Source organism: Urocitellus parryii, chromosome 6 (assembly GCF_045843805.1).
Source record: "Urocitellus parryii isolate mUroPar1 chromosome 6, mUroPar1.hap1, whole genome shotgun sequence".
NCBI lineage: Eukaryota > Metazoa > Chordata > Mammalia > Rodentia > Sciuridae > Urocitellus > Urocitellus parryii.
In genome coordinates this window covers 43,794,745-43,814,127 of record NC_135536.1, presented here as the reverse complement: position 1 = coordinate 43,814,127, position 19,383 = coordinate 43,794,745, and the positions used below count along the sequence as shown (strand labels likewise).

Genomic DNA, 19,383 nt, shown 5'->3' with positions numbered 1-19,383 from the left:
TCTATTTCAGTAAAAATGTCAACTGCTGCTATTTCTACTACTGAGTCCTGCAACCTGGTTTTACTGCAACTGCTACTTCTACCAATATCATTTCTGTATCAGGTCTCAAGTGCCCCCATCCCTGAAAACTCTGCCAATAAGAGTCTTATGCAGAGCTTGTTTATTCACATTGCTCACATCCAAATTTAGTTTTGCATGGGAATATTTTATTCACATGCCAGTATCCCAGCTGCAAAATAGACTGGAATTTGAGTTCTGATTCTACATGGGTGCGAAGGGATTACTTGTAATATGGAAATTTCCCCAAATATAAAAGATGTTCAGATGATGAATCACATATGAAAAATGTGTACATTCTGTCTTGGAGGATAGATGGTAGTGGTATTTTCAGAAATAAGGGATAAGAAAGGAAAGATAAAGTATGAGAAAGAAAGAAAGAAAGAAAGAAAGAAAGAAAGAAAGAAAGAAAGAAAGAAAGAAAGAAAGAAAAGAAAAGAAAGGTAGGTAAAGGTAAATCTCAGACATATGAATTTTCAGATGCTTGAGGGATATACATCCAGGTGGTCTATCCAATAGGTATTTGGTTATAAGGATTGTGTTCATCAGTTCTTCATCACTATAACAAAAGATCTAAGATAATCAATTTAAAAAAAAGAAAGTTTTGAGATTTCCATTCATGGTTGTTCCTGTTGTTTTTGAGCTTGTGGCAAGGTAGCACATCATTGCAGGAGCACATGGCAGAGGAAGCTGCTCACCTTATAGCATCCAGGAAGCAAAAAAAAAGAAACAAGAAGAAGCCTGGATCCCAGTATCCTCTTTGAGGACATGTCTCCAATGACTAGACTTCGTCCCATTAGGCCTGAGCTTTCAAAGGTTCCACCACCTCCCAATAGCACCATGAGAGGTGGGACCAAAACTTTAATCCATAGGCTCTTAGGGGACATTTATCCAAACCATAGTAGGATCTAAAGTTCAAGAAATAAATTTGTGCCCTACAAACCTACAGATCCCTTGCTTCACTGAAATTGCTCTGTAGTCATTTCTCTAAGAGGCTCTATTGAAAATTGCACTTTCACTTTGCTTTTTATCTCTCATAGTATTAGAACTAATATTATACTAAGTATTTGCTCATTTGTGCATTATCTGTCTTTCTCACTCAGCTTTATGTGCATACATATGTGGTACTGTTTATGACAGTATATACATGTCCTAGAACCACATTTAGCACATTGTAGATGCCCAATAACTAAGTATTGAAGGAAGAATGAATTAATGGTAACTAAAACCACAGGAATTAAGAGATAGCCTCCAGTCAGTGGGCACAGTGAACAACCAAAGCGCAAACTGGGAAACTAACATTCAGAAGCAGTCAGGTAAGGGGGTCCCATGAAGGAAACTTCAGAAGGAGTATCTAGAAGAGAGAAGGAAAATCAAGACTTCAAGATGTAGGATATGCAGATGGGCTAAGGAAGATGCCTGAAACACATCCTTTGAATTTAACCTAAAAAACTTTTCAGCGTCATTACTTCAGAAAGAAGCAAAATTGCATCCTGAGGAGGAGTGACTGAGAGGTGAGACTACAGATGCTCTGAGAGCAGCAACTCTTTTAAATTTAGGGAGTTAAGGAATAATTCCCCCTTCTCCTTCTTCCCACAGAAAGTAACTCACACATTCTACCAATTAGAGATTACTTTGTGTTAAAGGACTGCTATTAAAATGCAAATATACCTTTTAAGAAGGGTAAGTTTCATTCACAGGATAATGGGAATTACTTTAATCAGCTTCACACTCAGCAGAGATAAACAACAGATAAACGCAGTACTTAAGATATTAGACTTTTGACTGTGGCCCAGTGGAAGGAAGCAATTGGAGTTGGAGGTCAAGCCCTACAGGGAATTTTAGAGACCCTGAAGGCAGCATAACACAAGTATAGAGAAGTGCTATGAAAGAAAAAGGAGGCAGAAGTGAGTTCTGAAGACAAAGTCAACTCTAGATTAAGAAAAAAAAATTTGCCCAGTGGTGCTATGACCCTGAAAATTCATTTTCTGCCAAACTGGGCTACAAGTCCTTCCTTCCCTCCAGTCAGAGGCAGTCACCTCTGCTTAGTTTAGTTCAGAGCTTTCCCAGAGTTGGCTCCCCTTCTGAGTCCTGTCCTTCTCTTCTTGGAAGGCGGAAGGGAAGGAAAGAATACAGTGATGTGGAGAGAAATGGGTTTTTTGTTGTTGTTATTGTTGTTGTTTGTTTGTTTGTTTTTTGGTAGTGGGGATTGAACCCAAGGGTGCTTAACCACCAGTGGTTAAGCCACATACTCAGCCCTTTTTTTATTTTTTTAATTTTGAGACAGGGTGACTAGGTTGCTTACAGCCACGCTAAGTTGCTGAGGCTGGCTTTAACCTTGGGATCCTCCTGCCTCAGCCTCCCTTGCTGCTGGGATTACAGGCCTACGCTACCTATTGGTAAAACTCAGCTAAAAGCCAGAGGCTTTTAGTACCCCACTGAGAAATGAGTTTTCCTAATGCTTCCATTGTTTTCTGTCTTTCACTGAGCTTCTTGAGAAAAAGAACAGCATCTTATTCCTCACGTACCTCCATGATGTTCTGTCATGATGACTGAATATTTATTAACAGTTGGATGAATACAAGAATGCAGTTATTAGTTAATTCTGGAGTTGGACTTTTCCATTTGTGGGTTCTTTAGAGTGATCTGACTCAAACATATTGAGGACCTACAATATTTCTTTTGCTTCCCTTGCCGAAAGGAGCAATCAGGGAGCTACCATCTGATGATAATGCTCTCCTTTTTCCCTCTCCAGCAAATACAATTAAAGATTTTGGTGTATTTAAGCAATTCATTATTGAAATCTCTATTATTTATTTATGCTCTTTTGGAGTAAGTTTTAGTTATAAGTCTTACTTAGTTATAAGACTCACAGACAACTTTTAAAAGTTCAATTTTATTTCTTCTGTACCATATCGAATCTAAGTCCTTTCACCAACAGTCTAGAAGATTCCAGGAGAGCCTTAAGAAATAGGTTCTTAGTGGTCTCCTTCAAGACTTCGTTCAAATCTGCATGATCCCATGCAGGAATGCAGGCAGTAGTCTACCCCTTCCTGCAGTTCCCCATTAGGCTTATAGGGGCATTTTTACCAAGGCTAGAAGCCCAGAAGACATTCTCCTGTGATGTCTTGCCATGTCCTCAGTGGCTGGAAAATAAAAAAGAGTTGTCAGGAAAGGAAGGTCAACGACCTTGAGTCATTTTCCACTGATAACTCACTAAGTCAAACTTCACTTCTCTAAACTCTTGGGAAAATGAAAGATTTCTATGAGAAACATTGACTGTAGCTATCTCTGCCTTCCCAGCTTTCATCTCCCAACAAAAACATGTCTCAAGCATCTTCACCATAGCCTTTGAGACATCCTAAGTCAGTATGCCAGATATATTTTACTTGCTCTCCAAATCCACATTTAAGCATTTTCTACCTTATTCTCTATCCCAATAAGTTGGCCTCTGTGGATCACATCAATGGGTCCTCATGCCTCTGGCTTTTAGCTGAGTTTTACCAATAGGGAGCTCTGGCAGGAAATGAAAGAAAGGTGAAGAATAGAGCAGATATTTATTTCCAAAATCCCTACCCAAAGCATCACCTGAAGTTGGCTGTGCTTCTTGGTGAAGGTCAACTAATCTTAAGGGTCTGTACAAGTCTCCACCTCTGGACTCCAGACTACCTCCCTTCTCCCTTCAGGTCAAGAGAATGGTAACATTTCAGCTTCTACTATACCCTGGGTTATTAACCCTCTGTGGTTATTCTCTACCTACACCTTCAAAAATAAGCCCTTTGTAAATAAACTTTCTCAGGTTTCCTTGTATGGAATATGTCGTTTGATTGCTGATTATTATGGTTTAGATATTAGGTGTCCCCCAAAAGCTCATGTATGAAACAATTCAAGAAAGCTTAGAGGTGAAATGATTGGATCATGAGTTTTAGCCTAATCAGTGTGTTAATCCCCTGATAGGGATTAATGGATGGTAACTGTGTGCTGGCAGGATGTAACTAAAGGAGGTGGGTCCCTGAAGATGTGCCTTTGGGGTTATATTTTGTCCCTGTTTAGCAGAGCTCTCTCTGCTTCCTAATCTTGTCTTGAGCCGATTTTCTCCACTATATACTTCAGCCATGATGTTCTACCTCATATCAGCCTGAAGGAATAGAGTCAGCCATCCATGGACTAAGACCTCTGAAACCATGAGCCGCTCAATAAATGTTTCCTCCTCTAATTGTTCTTGTTAGGTCTTTTGGTCACAGGGGCAAAAAAAGCTGAGTAAAACACTGATGGAACTCTGACCAATATTCTTAAGTTGTGTCTATACATGCTTTAAGTTTTTTTCTGTACAGGGTGAACTGTAACTTAATTTGATGTGTGAACAGAATATAATCTACCCTTATAATAAATAGCTGAGTCTTACCCAATAAGAAGTGACCAAGTATTCAAATCATATTCAGATAAGACAAATAGGAGCTATATTTAATTGGGATCAGCAGGCACTCTACCTCTGAGCTACAGAGACAAATTGGGCTGTCTCTATAGTTCACTTCCATTTTCTGTATGTTACCTTCTTTTCTCTAGCTATAAATATGATGTGGTAGACAAGGGCATTCTTGACAATTTTTGTGTATGGATGGCTGCTTGATTCTAGAATCACAAATAAAGCCAACTAAGATATACAAAACTAGATTTCTTATAATTTTGCTTCTTAGCAATACAGTCAGTGTGATCCAATAATTTATATTCTTTATTTGACTAGTAATGTTATTTGATATCTCTTTTTAAAGGATGTTCATGGTATTGATCCATGGATTTCAAATAACTATATATGTTTTTTTAAATTCCTATATTTCCTGATTGAAAGAATACATTTTCAAAAAAATGAAATCATAACTCTCATACATAATAAAATCAATTCAGTATGTTAGCACCTCTGGATTCAAACCTCATTACAAAAGAAGAAGGAGGAGGATGAGGAGGAGGAGGAGGAGGAGGAGGAGGAGAAAGAGGAAAAAGAATCAAAATTATGAAACAGGCTTGGCAAAAGGGCTGATAGATACATACAAATATTTAAAAGGACTTGGATTCATTTGCTCAGGTATCACCACATTATAAACTGAAAAATCATACAAAGATCAAGATAATTTATCAATCTCCCCTGGGGAAACCTTACCTGAGAAAATCAGCTGAAAGAAAAAAAGTCTTAATTTGGTTTCAGTCCATGGTCAGTGGGCTCTGTTGCTCTTAAGCCTGTGGTGAGGCAAAGCATCATAGTGGAAAACACAAGGTAGAGCAAAGCTGCTCATCTCATAGCAGCCAAGAAACAAAAAGAGAAAGGGTCCAGGGTCTCAATACCTCCTTCAAGGCACGTCCCTAATGACCTAACTTCCTCTTCTGGGTCTCACCTTTCACAAATCCCAAAAGCATCATGGGCTCAGAGCCAAGCCTTCAACACTCAGACTTTGGGGGGACATTTAAGATCCAAACCACAACAATGTGTCAAAAACTTCTTCCTAGGGCTGGAGTTGTATTTCAGTTGGTAGAACATTTGCCTTGCATGTGTGAGGCACTGGGTTTGATCCTCAGCACCCCATAAAAACAAATAAATAAAATAAAGATATTGTGTTCATCTACAACTAAAAACCAATTTTAAAGAATCTTTTTCCATTAATATTTAACCCAATAAGGAGAATACCAATAATAGAGTACAAACAGTTCAAAAGAGAGCTCAGATCTCCTGTACGAGAAGAATTCTAAATAATTTACAGATATTTCCCACTAAAGGAGGTAGATCTTAATTCCCCATGTCCTGGGTATGGGTTATGCTTGGTGATTTGCTTCCAAAGAGTAAAGCACTAGAGGGAAGGGATGTGACTGTATAGTGGAGAAACCTGGCAAACTCTTCTCCATTCAGATGATCAGGATTACCATCGCCAGAGTTGACAGTGTGTACCCTTGATATGATGTGATAACAATGACATTTCACCTCTGTTCTCTTTCTCTAAAACCCCATAACTCTTTATTTAGGGGGAAATATCCAATTTGACTAGAGGGGTATCCTATAATATACCTGACCCATGTTTCTCAAAACCAGGAGCAAAATTCATCAAAAACAACTAAAAGCTGAGAAACTGTCACAACGTAGAGAAACACAATAACTACAGGTAATATGACATCCTGGGTGAGATCCAGAAAAGGAATTTAAGGGAAAACTAACAAAATCTGAATAAAGTATGGAGTCAAAGTCCTGAGTGCTCATTCTACAGTTGTGACAGATGTAACAGTAATTTGAAGTGTTAAAATTGGTCTAAAGCTGGGAAACTAGGTGAGGGACATATGTACTAAGATTTGCAAACTTTCCTATAAATCCAAATCTATTATAAAATAAAAACCCAGGGTCTGGCACATACTAGTCAAGTGCTCTACCAATGAGCTAAACTCCCAGCCTAAAAAAAAAAAAAAAAAAAAAAAAAAAGCCAGATTACAAATAAGAGTGTGAAATCAAAAGTCCAAAGCCAATGATCCAAATCACACACATATATATACATATGTTTGTGTGCCAGACTCTGGGTTTGATCCCCAGCAGTGCCAAAAAATAAAGAAAGAAAATAAATCTGTTTCCTTTTTCTACACAGTCTTAATACATGTGGCAAATGTCTAAAAGTAGAATTCACATGGACTTTTCACACTTTGGCTTCAGATACCCCTGGTAAAGAGTGATTATCTCTTGGTTAATGGATTGGGTACACCTCCACACAAAGTGAAATCTGCATGGGCCAAATTGCATTACTTCAAATATTCCCTGTGATGTTGATGTGACATAATAACAGACAGAAACTTAATTTCACTTTTATAAATATAGTTTTGTTAGCATTATCTGATTAACTTCAATAGATAATTGTCCTGTATTCTTAAACTAAAATAATTTTTCTTTACGGATGTCTTCCAAAATTTCATTGTTTCACAAAATAATCCTTTGTAATTAAAGAACTGGGTATACAGAGATGAGAGATTTTGCAACTAGATAATCCTGCAAGATATATGATAAGCATTGACATTTTTCTCTGGCCATGGAAAGATATTAGGGATTGGATTTCTCTGTGGAAGGCCACAGGTCCTATTAAGTGTCTTTCCTCTAGCTGCAATTCTTGCTGGTTCCAGAAGAACACTGTTCCTTCTTCTTACCCCTTCAGAATGGAAAACACTTCCTGTTCTTTTCTATCCCTGGGTCTTTCACTACCCCTTGTTCGTTTACCTTAGCCTTTAATAAACCTGCTTAATGGTTCCTTCCTTCGTCTCTCTTCAGCCACCTCTTTGAACTATGCCATCTGTTTCCTCTCAGGATAGCTGCTTTGACACTTTCCCAAGTCAAAATTATTTCTGCTTGGAACCTAATTCTCATATGTATATTTTAGAGGACACAGAATTGCTTCTTCAGATATCCTTGAATCCATCCGCATGTGTGCAGAACTAGCATAGCTAGCTATTCATCCAAATGAAAGTTCTAATTTGGCCTTTCACTTTTCAATAAAAAGTATAACCTCACCATTTGCTCTTTTGATCTCTAGCCTATAGTGTCTTGGGTCAGTAATAAAGAATATCTATCCTGCAAGCCCTTGACAGGAACTAAACCTTGAATTGTCCCATTGTTCAACTCTTCTCAAAAAGCCCAGGTGAAATTTATTAGGATTGGGTGCTATATCCTAAGGCTATGCACTGATCTTTAGTAGAATGACTGTCAAGTCAGTACTTTGGGTCCATAATACCTCTGAGGTGTTTTGGGTTGTTTTAATGGATTCTGATTTTGTCAAGGGACAATTTAAGAAATTGCCTTAGAAACGCTAATATCACATTTGATATAGAAACATGGTGCACTATATATTTTTTTTTACTGTTTCCAGTGGTTAGTACAGAAATTCAGTTTTTCTCACCCTTTTTGTTCTGACTCCATTCACAAAGCCACATTCTGATATTTTTGTTATTCTGCCTACACAAAAAATATGCTATTTATATAGGCTTTAAGCTTTTCTTATAGTAAGTAAATTAACTATAGAAGAAATATGCCAATCATGCCCTCTGTGAGAAATTCCACTCCATGTCATGGAAATTCTCCTTATTATCATAACTAAATTAGTATTCTGGGTCTACCCCAATCTCATGTGCATTTTTGTTGATGTGAACCAATTTCTCAGAACCTAATTATCTTCCTAAGCACTGAAAAACAAAAATAAATCTCAGGGCTTTGAAAAAGGAGGCTAGATATCATCCAGCCTTTCCTAAAATAAAACATCTACCTCTTGCAGTTGCACTTCTACTTATTAACATACCCACATATAAAGTCTCAGGTAAGAAGCTCATTTTAGAGATAAATCTTAGGAAAAAAACTGTTTATCCAGAGAACTATGAAACATATTATATTTCCCTTCTCCATTATTTTCTCTTTACAATCCAAAGCTTAGTGTCAACTATAAAGGATCTTTTTGAAGTGGTTCTCAAACTTTTCATGTTGGTAAGATATAATGCTTTGTTGTTTGTTCCTGGTTCTGGGCCTTTCATATGCTAGGCAAGTGCTTTACCACTGAGCTACATCCCAGTGCCTCAAGATATTTTTTAATATTAGAATTTTGAGTGGCCAACTTGAACAAAAAATAATTCTGAATCAATTATTATGCCATCACAGAGGGCCTAAATGTGTCCACAACTAATTCCACTGCCCATATACTCCTCCATCAACATTGTAAGTATTGGGAATTATTCCTGCTCAGTGATTTCTCATATACCCACCCACAAGGCAAAGCTCTCTTATGTTCCAGTGAACTACAATCTCTTCTAATGCCAATTGAAAGCTATGCTTTGCCTTTTCTTCTAACTTGAAGCAAACTGTACAAATAGCTCCACCTTCATTACATATGATAGATATAACTGCTTTATGAAAAAAATTAAAGACACACATCTATGAAAACTTTGCTACATATTATATAAGTACTCCAGTCAGGAACTTGACATAATTCGACTTTCTTTACTTCCAGTACTTTGTTTTTATTTACATTTTACTATTTTATTGCTTGTATGAATGAGAGTAGGTTTCATAAAATAAAACATTCAAGCCATGCTTTGGGGGTGCTTACTCTACTGCCCTCTGCCGGTAGGAGGAAAGAATAAGTGAGTCACAAACTATTGCATTACCTACCACAACATCCAGTGATTCTTATCCAATGGGAAGATTTAAAGCAGTTGATGATTTTTGAAAATCTAACCATTACCAACCAAACTTCATTCATTCACAGGAAATGCTTCCAATTTATTACAGGCCCTCCTTGTGGGAAGATTTTTGGCATCATTTTTGCTATTTTCAATAGATTTCTATCTCCTGCAACCGTATGTAAATAGACACAAAAGTCCTCTCTTATTCTAGGTCATGGCTGCAATCTCTTGGTAAATTTCCTTCCAGATATAAAATCTGGATCTGAGATTGAGTAAGAATAGAGACTCAATAGTTTTAATGATATAAAAGTGCAGACATTAAGCAATTCAACGTGTTTGTGCTGCATAATTATCAACAAATGTTGGAAGCCCTGTATTTCAGCAGTTGAGACAATCTGAGATTTTGCTTTTTTGTTTTTATTAAAAGCGTAAGGCAGCCTTCAGGATAACAAGCAAAAAGCAGCTTCAATTTTGTGCATAAAGGACCACTGATTATGCATGGATTATTTTCTTCAGTCACACTGCTTTGTAGGGATACCAATACCCATCAGTGATGTCATCTTCTAGAACAGACCCGAATGTATGGGCATATTGTGCCAACTGGGTCCAAATCAATGACCTAGGTAATGCCATCAGAGCAACACTATTATTTCTTGTCTGAACCCTCCAAGCCTGTAGAAATAAATGCTAATCTGATGCAAGTTTAAGGAATGTGTTGTGTGGGAAAGAAAATCAAACTTTTGTTTACTTTTATTTACATTGTAATATGTACTTACAGAAAATGCATCACAGAATTAATAAATACATCATATGTTGTTTTATTTTTGTATTAGTAGCAGATTAAATAACTTAATAACAATCACATTTCCTCGGCTAAGAATATTGCTATCAAGGATATTTCCTAAAGAATCGATACTTAAATGTATATTCACATAGCATGACAGTACCCTTTTGCAACTGTGGAATCAGAGTGATTTGGCAGCATTCTTGATAGAGGAAGCAACATTGTTTCATTGATTGAGGTACAAAAAAATCTGAAAGATTTATAGCTTTTAGTTCCATCTCTGCTTGCTTTGAGATTCATTTGATTTATTCTATTTATCCTCATAATGAGCATAATAAGGACTTAAGCAGATTTAAAGTTTTTCAACATCTGGAAGCCTAAGCTTTCTGAAGTGAAAATGTTTCTTGAAAAGATGTAAAGGAAAGAGATCCAGTGGTTTAAGAGTATACACTGAGCGCCTTCTACAGAGTTGGATAGGTTCTGCGGAGAGACTTAGGGCTATTTTTGAAGCCTGCACATCCGGGACACCCTAGCCAAAGCCCCTTCCTCGTCTTCCAGGGGGCGGAGCCGCGGAAGGCAAAGGCTGTTCCGTCGCCCCGCCCCCCTCGCCGTTCCGGCCAGTTCCCCGGGGGCGGGGCCTAATCGGCGCGCGGCCTGAATCCGAACGACAGCATCCCGGATTCGAGCCATGGCTGAAGGCTGCCGGACGCCTCAGGCTCGGGCGCTTCTGCAGCAGTGCCTGCACGCGCGACTACAAGTTCGCCCAGCTGAGGGGGACGCTGCGGCCCAGTGGGTGGAGGTAACGTCGGCCCGGCAGCTCTCGTTATCCTACGGCGCTCAGGGGCGGTTCTTTACGCGTTGTCTCGGTCACTCGGTCCCCGCCCCCACGGGTCCTCCTCGGAACCGAGTTGGAGAGCAGCTAGGTACCGCGGCTTGTGCTATGCGCTGCGCCGGACATCGGGCCGGTGCGCCAGACACTGCCCCGGCGGTCTAACTGGCTGCGCTTTACCTTTCTGTCCAGCACCACTGTTCCCGGCGCCAGACATTCCGACCAGGAAGAAAGTGCCTCTCTACTGGAGAGACCGCGTTCATTTGAACCTCTCTCAGTCCCCCTACCTGAGCTCGCTGGACTAGAGGCCTAGTGGTTTCAGACGCCCTGCTGCTCTGGCCTGGGCGGAGCTGGACTGGTTCAAGTGTGTAGGTTAGCTTGCTTCAAGAGTTTAGATCTACTTTGATTTATGCCCCACCTTATTATGTTGATTGTGTCTTGACCTTAGCACAGAAATGATATTTTCCAAGACACAGTTCTGTTTCAAGAAAGTTTTTATTTATTTTTTTGTTTTGTTTTTTCTTGCTGGTTGATCCGAACCCTGGCTTCTCCCATGCTTGGGCAAACTTTCTACCACTGAATTACCAAAAAAAAAAAAGAAGAAGAATTACAGTCCCCAACCCAAGAAACATTTTTTTGTTTGTTTATTTGAATTTGACTAATTTCCACCTAAAATAGATCACTCCTTGTATAATAATGTTGCACTGTTATCAAACACATTTCCTCCAAAGAATTATGAAATGTTTACGTTGAATTCCCCCTACTTGCGTACCTGCCTACCTGCCTTTTCCTGATGTCCTGTCTCCCATTACATTGCAAAAACAAGTAAAATGTTTTTTAAGTCCTTAGTCATATATGCGGAGTAAGTTAAAATATAAGCCGGGGAAGTCCATAATTAAGACTTTGGGTGATACTCAGAATCTTTAATGTAGGAAAATTTCATTCACACTGATCTCTGAATGGGTCCCAGACCTAGCGTTTCTTAACAATTCTAGTCATTATTTTAAACACTACACATGAACTATGATGCATGGGTAATTATTTTTAAGACAGAATCTATTATCCTATGCTAATTTGGGAATTTTTATGTGCATAAAATTCCTGTATTCTCACCTCTCTTCAGAAATTCTTCCTATTTCTTATTTTTGTTGTAACCTTTTGTTGAGGTTTTAATTTCTCATGCATATTTGAAATTGTGTGGGTTTTATATTTATATATTTTATATTTCTATCTAGAGACTCACCTATTTAAATTGTTGCTTCCTAGCACTGTAAACTTCTAACTTATCATTTAGAGTATTTCTGAGCCTCTTTATTTTTTTGTGTTCTTCACACCACATTTTCTTATGCAAAACCAGAGATATTTTATTGCAGCCTTCCAAGCTATCAGTTTGTGTTTATAAACTTTAAAAGCTATTTTTAAAGACTTCCCTTCTCCCACACACAACTATATTAAAGAGATGACAAGTGATTACATGGTGAGAAAGCATAAATTCTTTCATCTTTCTCACACCTCCTCTACCCTGTTCTATTATCAAAGTTCTTTTTCTTTTTCTTTTTCTTTTTTAGAAATAGCCTTTTAGATGTTGAAAGATTTGAAAGCTGCTTTGCTTGTTCTTAGTTTCATTCATGTGGAACTATGCTGTCACAAATTTAATGTTTTTCTTCCTGGGAACTGAACATTTTTAAGCTACTGTGAGAATTATCTGTACTTTTCTTCATATTTGAAATGTTTTGTAACAAAGAAGCTACAGGAAAGTGACTTTGACTTGCAAAGAGAAATCTGATTTTTTAATACTTATTTTTTGTAGTTGTATTTGGACACAATAACTTTATTGAAATGTGGTACTGAGGATTGAACCCAGGGCCTTGCACGTCTGAGGCAAGCACTCTACTGCTGAGCCATAACCCCACCCCACACACACATCCCAAAAAAGGAATCTATATAACTTCAGACCTATTATTGGAATAAACAAAAAGAAAATAATGAGGAGGTAATTTGGTTACTGGAAAGAACAGGTATCTGTTTCTGGGAATTATTAGGTGCTTAATTCTGACTTTGCAAGTGTACAGCGGTGTATGCTAAAGATTTGAGCTCAGTGAAAAGGCTTGTGATAGTAGTGTAGCTTGCCAGCCCATCATTATGGGTATGCATGGGAGGCTCTTGCTTTTGATCCAGGGGCACATGTGCATTTTTTAAAAATGACTCCTTTTCCGGTAAATCAAGTATGATTGCAGAGCTGAGTTTATATTTACATAGAAAACCATTTAGATAACACATAGAGCCCAGATGATACAGTTGAATGTTAATACAATTAACAGATAAGTTGAGTCTTATCATATATAAAACAGTCCTATCTGTAAAGTGCTTTGGAAGTTAAAATGTTAAATAAATTGTGTGTTTGCCTTTAAATTTATTTATATATTCTCATAATAAACAGGTAGTATTTACTATGAACCTGGCACTGTGTTAAGCACTTTACAAATATTAACTCATTTAATCTCCATAATAACTTCTAGAGTCAATGAGGCTCCTTAATCAATTAAGTTAATACATAGAATCAAAAGTTGAACAGTTAACTCACAGCAGAATCAAAATTATTCTTTCTTATTGTCTCTTACAAGAGCTATTTTTTATACTCCTGATAACAACCCACCTTGTCATGTAGAAGTTATTAACAAATGTTAATAATTATATTTAAAGCAATAACCACAATAACAAAAAATAATCAGGGTTTCCTGGAATTTATACCTTGTTTTCACTATATAAGTAAGCGCATTAGGGGGAATAAAGAGGATGATATAAAAAGACATCAGTTACACTGTTGCTTATTTACCTCCTATCTGATAGAGTATGAATTCATTTGATGTTGAATAAATGGGCCCTGATATATAAATATTTCTTAAGTTTGTCTAAAAGGCTGTCTAAAAGTCCTATTGATTTTAGTAGAGGTAAATTGCTGTTGGTAGTATTTTTAAAAAATATTTTTAGTTATAGATGAACACAATGCCTTTATTTTATTTATTATTTTTATGTGGTGCTGAGAATCAAACCCGTAGCACCTGCAAGTGCTCCACCACTGAGCCACAACTCCAACCCTGTTGGTTGTATTTTAAGTGTAATTTTTTGAAAAATAATTTTGATTGAAACTTTAAAATATTTCATTTTCTCATATATTCATTTAGAAATCAAATCTATTGTAAGTCTTCTTTCTTTTCTTTGATTTGAACCTCCAAGTTTGTAACAGTTATAAAATTTTATTCACTTACCTCTACAGCTCTGTATAGACTTCTTTCTATTCTGAGCTTTCTGTAATGATTTCTTATAGGTTCAGAGAGGATTAGTGATCTATGTGTGCTTCTTCAAGGGAGCTGATAAAGAACTTCTTCCAAAAATGGGTATGTGTTTGATGTTTTTTTCTTTTTTTGAAGATGGAGAAAGAACAGCAATAGACCAAAAAAAAAAAAAAAGAGAGAGAGAGAGAGAGAGAGTGAGAGAGAGAGAAAGAGAGAAGCGCAATTATTTTCCCCCTGGTGATGGGGATTGAACCCAGGGCCTTGCACATGCTGAGAAAGCACTACCACTGAGCTACATCCCCAACCAAGAAGCACAATCTTATTTGTCCTAATATATGTTATTATTCAACTCTGTGTAGTATTGTTGGCTTATTTTTTTGCCTGTTGCAAAATTTAAAGTGTGCATGTATGGTAGAATTCTTTTAAAACATCTACAACATTTCAGATGGCTTATAAGTTGATTTAGAAGAGTAGACACACAGTTCAGCCAAGGATACAGAAAGTTGTTAGAAGCAGGGTGGCCACATAGGGAGAAACAGATGCTGTGTTTCTTAATATAGTTTCCATTATTCCCAGATAACAGAAGAGTCCATAACAAGCAGTGTATGACATTGTATATACAGAATGAGTCCCATCAAACCTGGACAGTTCAGATTTACATCATTGTTATCAAAGAACTTACATTGATCATTTATGTACTTCTTTGTAGGAATATGTATAAATACAGTTCTTCTGGTTCTTGAACCGAATACAATGTTATCTCAGCCACACCTCCTCTGGCTCCATAGAAAGCAGAATAAATGTTTAAGGACCTCTGAAAAATTTTGCCTGCAACTTTTGAAAATCCTGGATAATTCATAGCACTGCATATTCCTTATGATAATTATATAGGTTCAGATGTACCAAATCAACTAACATGCTGTCTCAATGCAGCATGTCTCAAATACAGTTCTAACAAATATGCATATGTGTGTGTTTGTGTGTACTTCATAGATATGAAATAATGGAACTATTCCTAAGATTGAGGGACAGCACCCATTATTTGGATTAGTAAGTATAAGCCGAACACAGTGGCATGTTCCTGTAGTTCCAGCTGCTCAGTAGGATTGCTTGAGTGTAGACGTTTCAGATCAGCCTAGGCAACATAGCAAGACCTTGTCTCAAGCTTTAAAAAAAAAAAAGAAAAAATGAAATTACACAAATGAGTAGTTGAAGCTTGCAGAAGTTAATCTAGAAGAGGTTCACATAATAGAACTCAAGGACAAATAGCTTGACAAAAAGTCAAGCTAATGAAGGGAATTTTATATTCATATATCAAACATGTTTGACAACTATGTCAAAGCATGAAACTATACTTAAGAAGGGACTGTGATGAGGGCTGGGGTTGTGGCTCAGTGGTAAGGCACGTGCCTTGCATGCCTGAGGCACTGGGTTTGATCCTCAGCACCACATTTAAAAAAAAAATAGATAAAATAAAGTTATTGTGTCCATCAATAATTAAAAAAAAAAAAAGAAGAAGAAGAAGAAGGGACTGTGATGAGTGAGATGGAAAGCTAGTAACTTTCAAGTTTGAAATTTGAATCCAGAGGATAATAAGGAAATTTCGAAGGGTTTAAGAAGAAAATGAGAAAATATTTTGTCGTTCTGACTTAAAGCTGACTTTCTAAAGTTGTTTCATAGAGATGTTTTGGGGGGTTTTGTTTTGTTTCGCTTTTTTTCCAGTAGTGGAGATTGAACCAGGGGGCCTTGTACATGCTAGGCAAACACTCTACCACTGAGCTACGTCTCCAGTTGTAAATAGATCTTTATCATAACAGCACAAATTAAGTCCACCAAATTCAAGCTCTATTTTGTTTTATAATGATTAAATCCAATGTGCTTCTGTCTGTTTCTACAATTGTGAGTGCACTTTAAATACATGTATAAGATTGTGGTGAATTAAAAATGCTTAAGAGGCCTGCCTTTACTCTTTTAGTGAATAATCTAACACAAAACTTCATGATTTACAGTAAAGACCTGTATGACTCTCATTCTGATGGTCTGAGTTACAGGGAAAATAAATGCATCCATATTGATAGCATTAGTTTGTATTTCCCTGTATTCCAGGAGGCATAGTAAGCCAATGTTTTGGAATTCTCTTAAATCCCACCTCATATTTATTACATAGATTCAGATCTTTCCAATCTAATATTTCATCCCATGGGAACATAGCTAGTTATATCCTAAAATCTGAAATAGCATATCCAATATAGAGATGTGTAGAATCGTCTTCAATTCATCTTTAGTATAATTGAACTGAGATCCAGGGATCTGTCAAAGCTTGATTCCCATATACATCATTGAAGATACTTGATTGATAACCTGTCTTAGGATCTTTGAGTTTCCAACATTCATTTAATGCATTGTCTCATTTTAATTCTACTTACTTATATTTGCATTTGTATTGTACTTATATATACATATTTGTATACCTTCAGCATTGAATTCCCAGTAATAACCAGTAGAGGGAGGTGTGGGGAAGTGTAATAAATTATATTAGATCCCATTGCCTGTTATTCCAAAATTCACTACTTAGTCTCTCCGTAGCCAGAGGCCTGCATAGCTGGATAGTGATTTTCATTGGAAAGAAGTGCTCTGGATAGTTACAGTTTCCTTAAAAGCAGTCAGTAGGATTGCTGGCTATATAGTAAAGTTTGATTTGTAATAGACAAAAATAAAGGCATTTAAAAATAAGTGATTGTTAAGTGAAAATTGAAGGTTCTTAAAGCATAGCTTGGGAATTTCTTTGGGTGTTTACCTTGGCAGTTTTTTACAAGGTTAATTTTATAATGTTTAGAGTGGGGTCACCTTACCAACTCCTTACTAATGTTTCCTATAAATCCTCCTATAATCAAAATCACTGACTACTCAAAACAGGAAGCATACCTTTTAAAATCTGATTTGAGGGCAGGAATGTAAGGTTTCTTTTTATCATTTGTTGTCTTTGAACTTTTCTTTACAAGCAGAATTCATTTATACCTTTATAGAAGTAGGGAGATACTGAGTCTATTTTAGACATTTATTTATTGTTTTGAAAATGGTCAATGTTGAGGTGTAAAGGTTTTCTAACTGTAGGGTTTAGCTACACTTAGATATTTATAGTGGTTTTGACACTTATTAGCTATAGTCTCATAAATGCTATAAAATATCACTGTTTTATTGTATGTATACAAAGATAATGCTAGTAGCCATATCTTTGAGTAACTTTTTCATTTCTGACAATGAATTTCACCTGTGTTTCTCCCATGGGTTATATTTATAAAATGGTTAGTCTAAGGTTATGAAACTATAAAATCAGCTTTTTTGTAATGAGATTGAACCTGGAAGCTTTGTCATATCTTAAAACTCTAGGTAATTTAAAGTTTAAAATAAAATATTTTTTAATTGTAGATGGACACAAATACCTTTATATATGTATTTTTATATAGTGCTAAAGATCAAACCCAGTGCCTCACATGTGCTAGACAGGGTATACCACCGAGCTACAACTCCAGCCCCAGTGTACTAAAATTTTAATTTTGTTACAGAGCAGAATTTTCTGAGAAGGATTTATAATGTTCTTTTCCAGTGGGATTTGCTTATGAAATAAAAGGAACAGGAAGATAAAATTTTGCCATGTATTCCCCTGAGACAACAATATTTAAGGTTTCATTGTACAGTTAATTCTTGAACTTTCTAGATGACTTATTGTTAGATAATCTTAGCTGTCAAGTCAAATTTTAAACATCATGCAGTTTTCTCCATGAAATTTGCTTTATTTTTCATGCTCATTTAGTTTAGTGAAGCACTTTTTAAAATTTAAATAGAGAGTGGTTTAGGAGCAAGAGCTAACAAACTGGGTTTTCAACATGAGATTTGCTAACTAAAAGATTAATGTTTATTCTTCATGTTTGTTTTTCACTTCAAATTGTTTTGTCTTTCTTCCCCATCTAGTTAATACACTATTAAATGTGAAATTAAGTGAGACAGAAAATGGCAAGCACGTCTCTGTACTGGATCTACCTGGAGACATTCTAATCATCCCTCAAGCCACCCTTGGTGGTAGAGTAAAAGGAAGAAATATGCAGTATCACTCCAACTGTGGAAAAGAAGAAGGGTTAGAACTTTATTCCCTATTTGTATCTCTCTGTGAAAAAGAATTAGCTGCAAACAGTAAGTGCACTGAAGCTGGGGTTGTAGTGGAACATGGCACTTATGGGAACAGGCAGGTATTAAAGCTGGATACCAATGGACCATACACACACCTAATTGAGTTTTGAGAAATTAAAAGTTAGTTCCTACAGCTGTTTTGTGGTATAAAATGACCTGGACTATAATTAGATTTTCTTCCCCTTTGTCTCTTGAATATACTAATGTATAGCATTTTCAGATAAGAAAATCTTGAGTCCTGTAAGTAATTGCAACATGCTAATCAGATGACCTTGTCAAGTCACCTAAACTCTGGAGCTCAGTCACTCTGTCCTGCTTTCTACCATCCTTCCACTCAAGTATTTGAAAAATCCTTGTTTATTCACTTAATCATTAAAGAAGCCTTTTAAACCATATTTTAAAGATTATATACATTTTATTTTGTAATGAAGTAATGTGTACAATTAAGAAAAACACATTTCTTATACCCTCAAATTTATGTACTGTGTACTAAAAGTAAAAGTCATTGTATGAAAGTTGAGGTGAAATCCAACACAAACCAATTATAACTTTGTCGATTTTGTTTCACTATTTCAGTTTTCTTTTTTTGGGTGTGTGGTGCTAGGGATCAAAGCCAGGGCCTTGCACATGCAGAGCACATGTTGTGCCACTGAGCTATCTTCCCAGCTCAGTTTTCTATATTTTGAATGAAATAATATGTAACTTACTATTACTTTTAATAATATCTATGAAAATGTAATGTAGAAATGTTATTGTACATTATATTACTTTCCAAGGACATCTAAATGCTTTAGATTATTTTAATAATCTTTAGTACCTCATAAATATGTACAATTATTATGTGTCAATAAAAATTTTTTTAAGTAAAAAAATATTTAGTTGATATAGGAATCAGGTATAAAACATTCATAGTTGTTTTTATTAAACATATTCACAAAGAGAGATTAAGCTCTGTTTCCTAGTGTTCACCAAAACCATGTATGTCTCAGTTTCTATCTTTGGTTTAAATTACTGAGTTCATAAATTTTTTTAGAAATTTC

The 19,383-nt window shown here is 36.4% G+C and overlaps 1 protein-coding gene across 1 annotated transcript; it reads left to right on the top strand.

Moving 5' to 3' along the window:
* Window positions 1–10,701: 10,701 nt before the first annotated feature.
* Window positions 10,702–19,124, top strand: Dtd2 (D-aminoacyl-tRNA deacylase 2). The gene is made up of 3 exons (XM_026414373.2): window positions 10,702–10,829; window positions 14,188–14,257; window positions 18,128–19,124. Exons 1-3 carry the CDS (start codon window positions 10,719–10,721, stop codon window positions 18,451–18,453), a joined length of 507 nt encoding a protein of 168 aa, XP_026270158.2. The 5' UTR covers window positions 10,702–10,718; the 3' UTR covers window positions 18,454–19,124.
* The last annotated feature ends 259 nt before the right edge of the window (window positions 19,125–19,383 follow it).

Coding starts and splice junctions, on each gene's coding strand:
- Dtd2 (XM_026414373.2), top strand. CDS start 10,719: ATGGCTGAAGGCTGCCGGACGCCTCAGGCTCGGGCGCTTCTGCAGCAG. Junction 10,830..14,187: donor CTGCGGCCCAGTGGGTGGAG/GTAACGTCGGCC, acceptor GATTTCTTATAG/GTTCAGAGAGGATTAGTGAT. Junction 14,258..18,127: donor AGAACTTCTTCCAAAAATGG/GTATGTGTTTGA, acceptor TTCCCCATCTAG/TTAATACACTATTAAATGTG.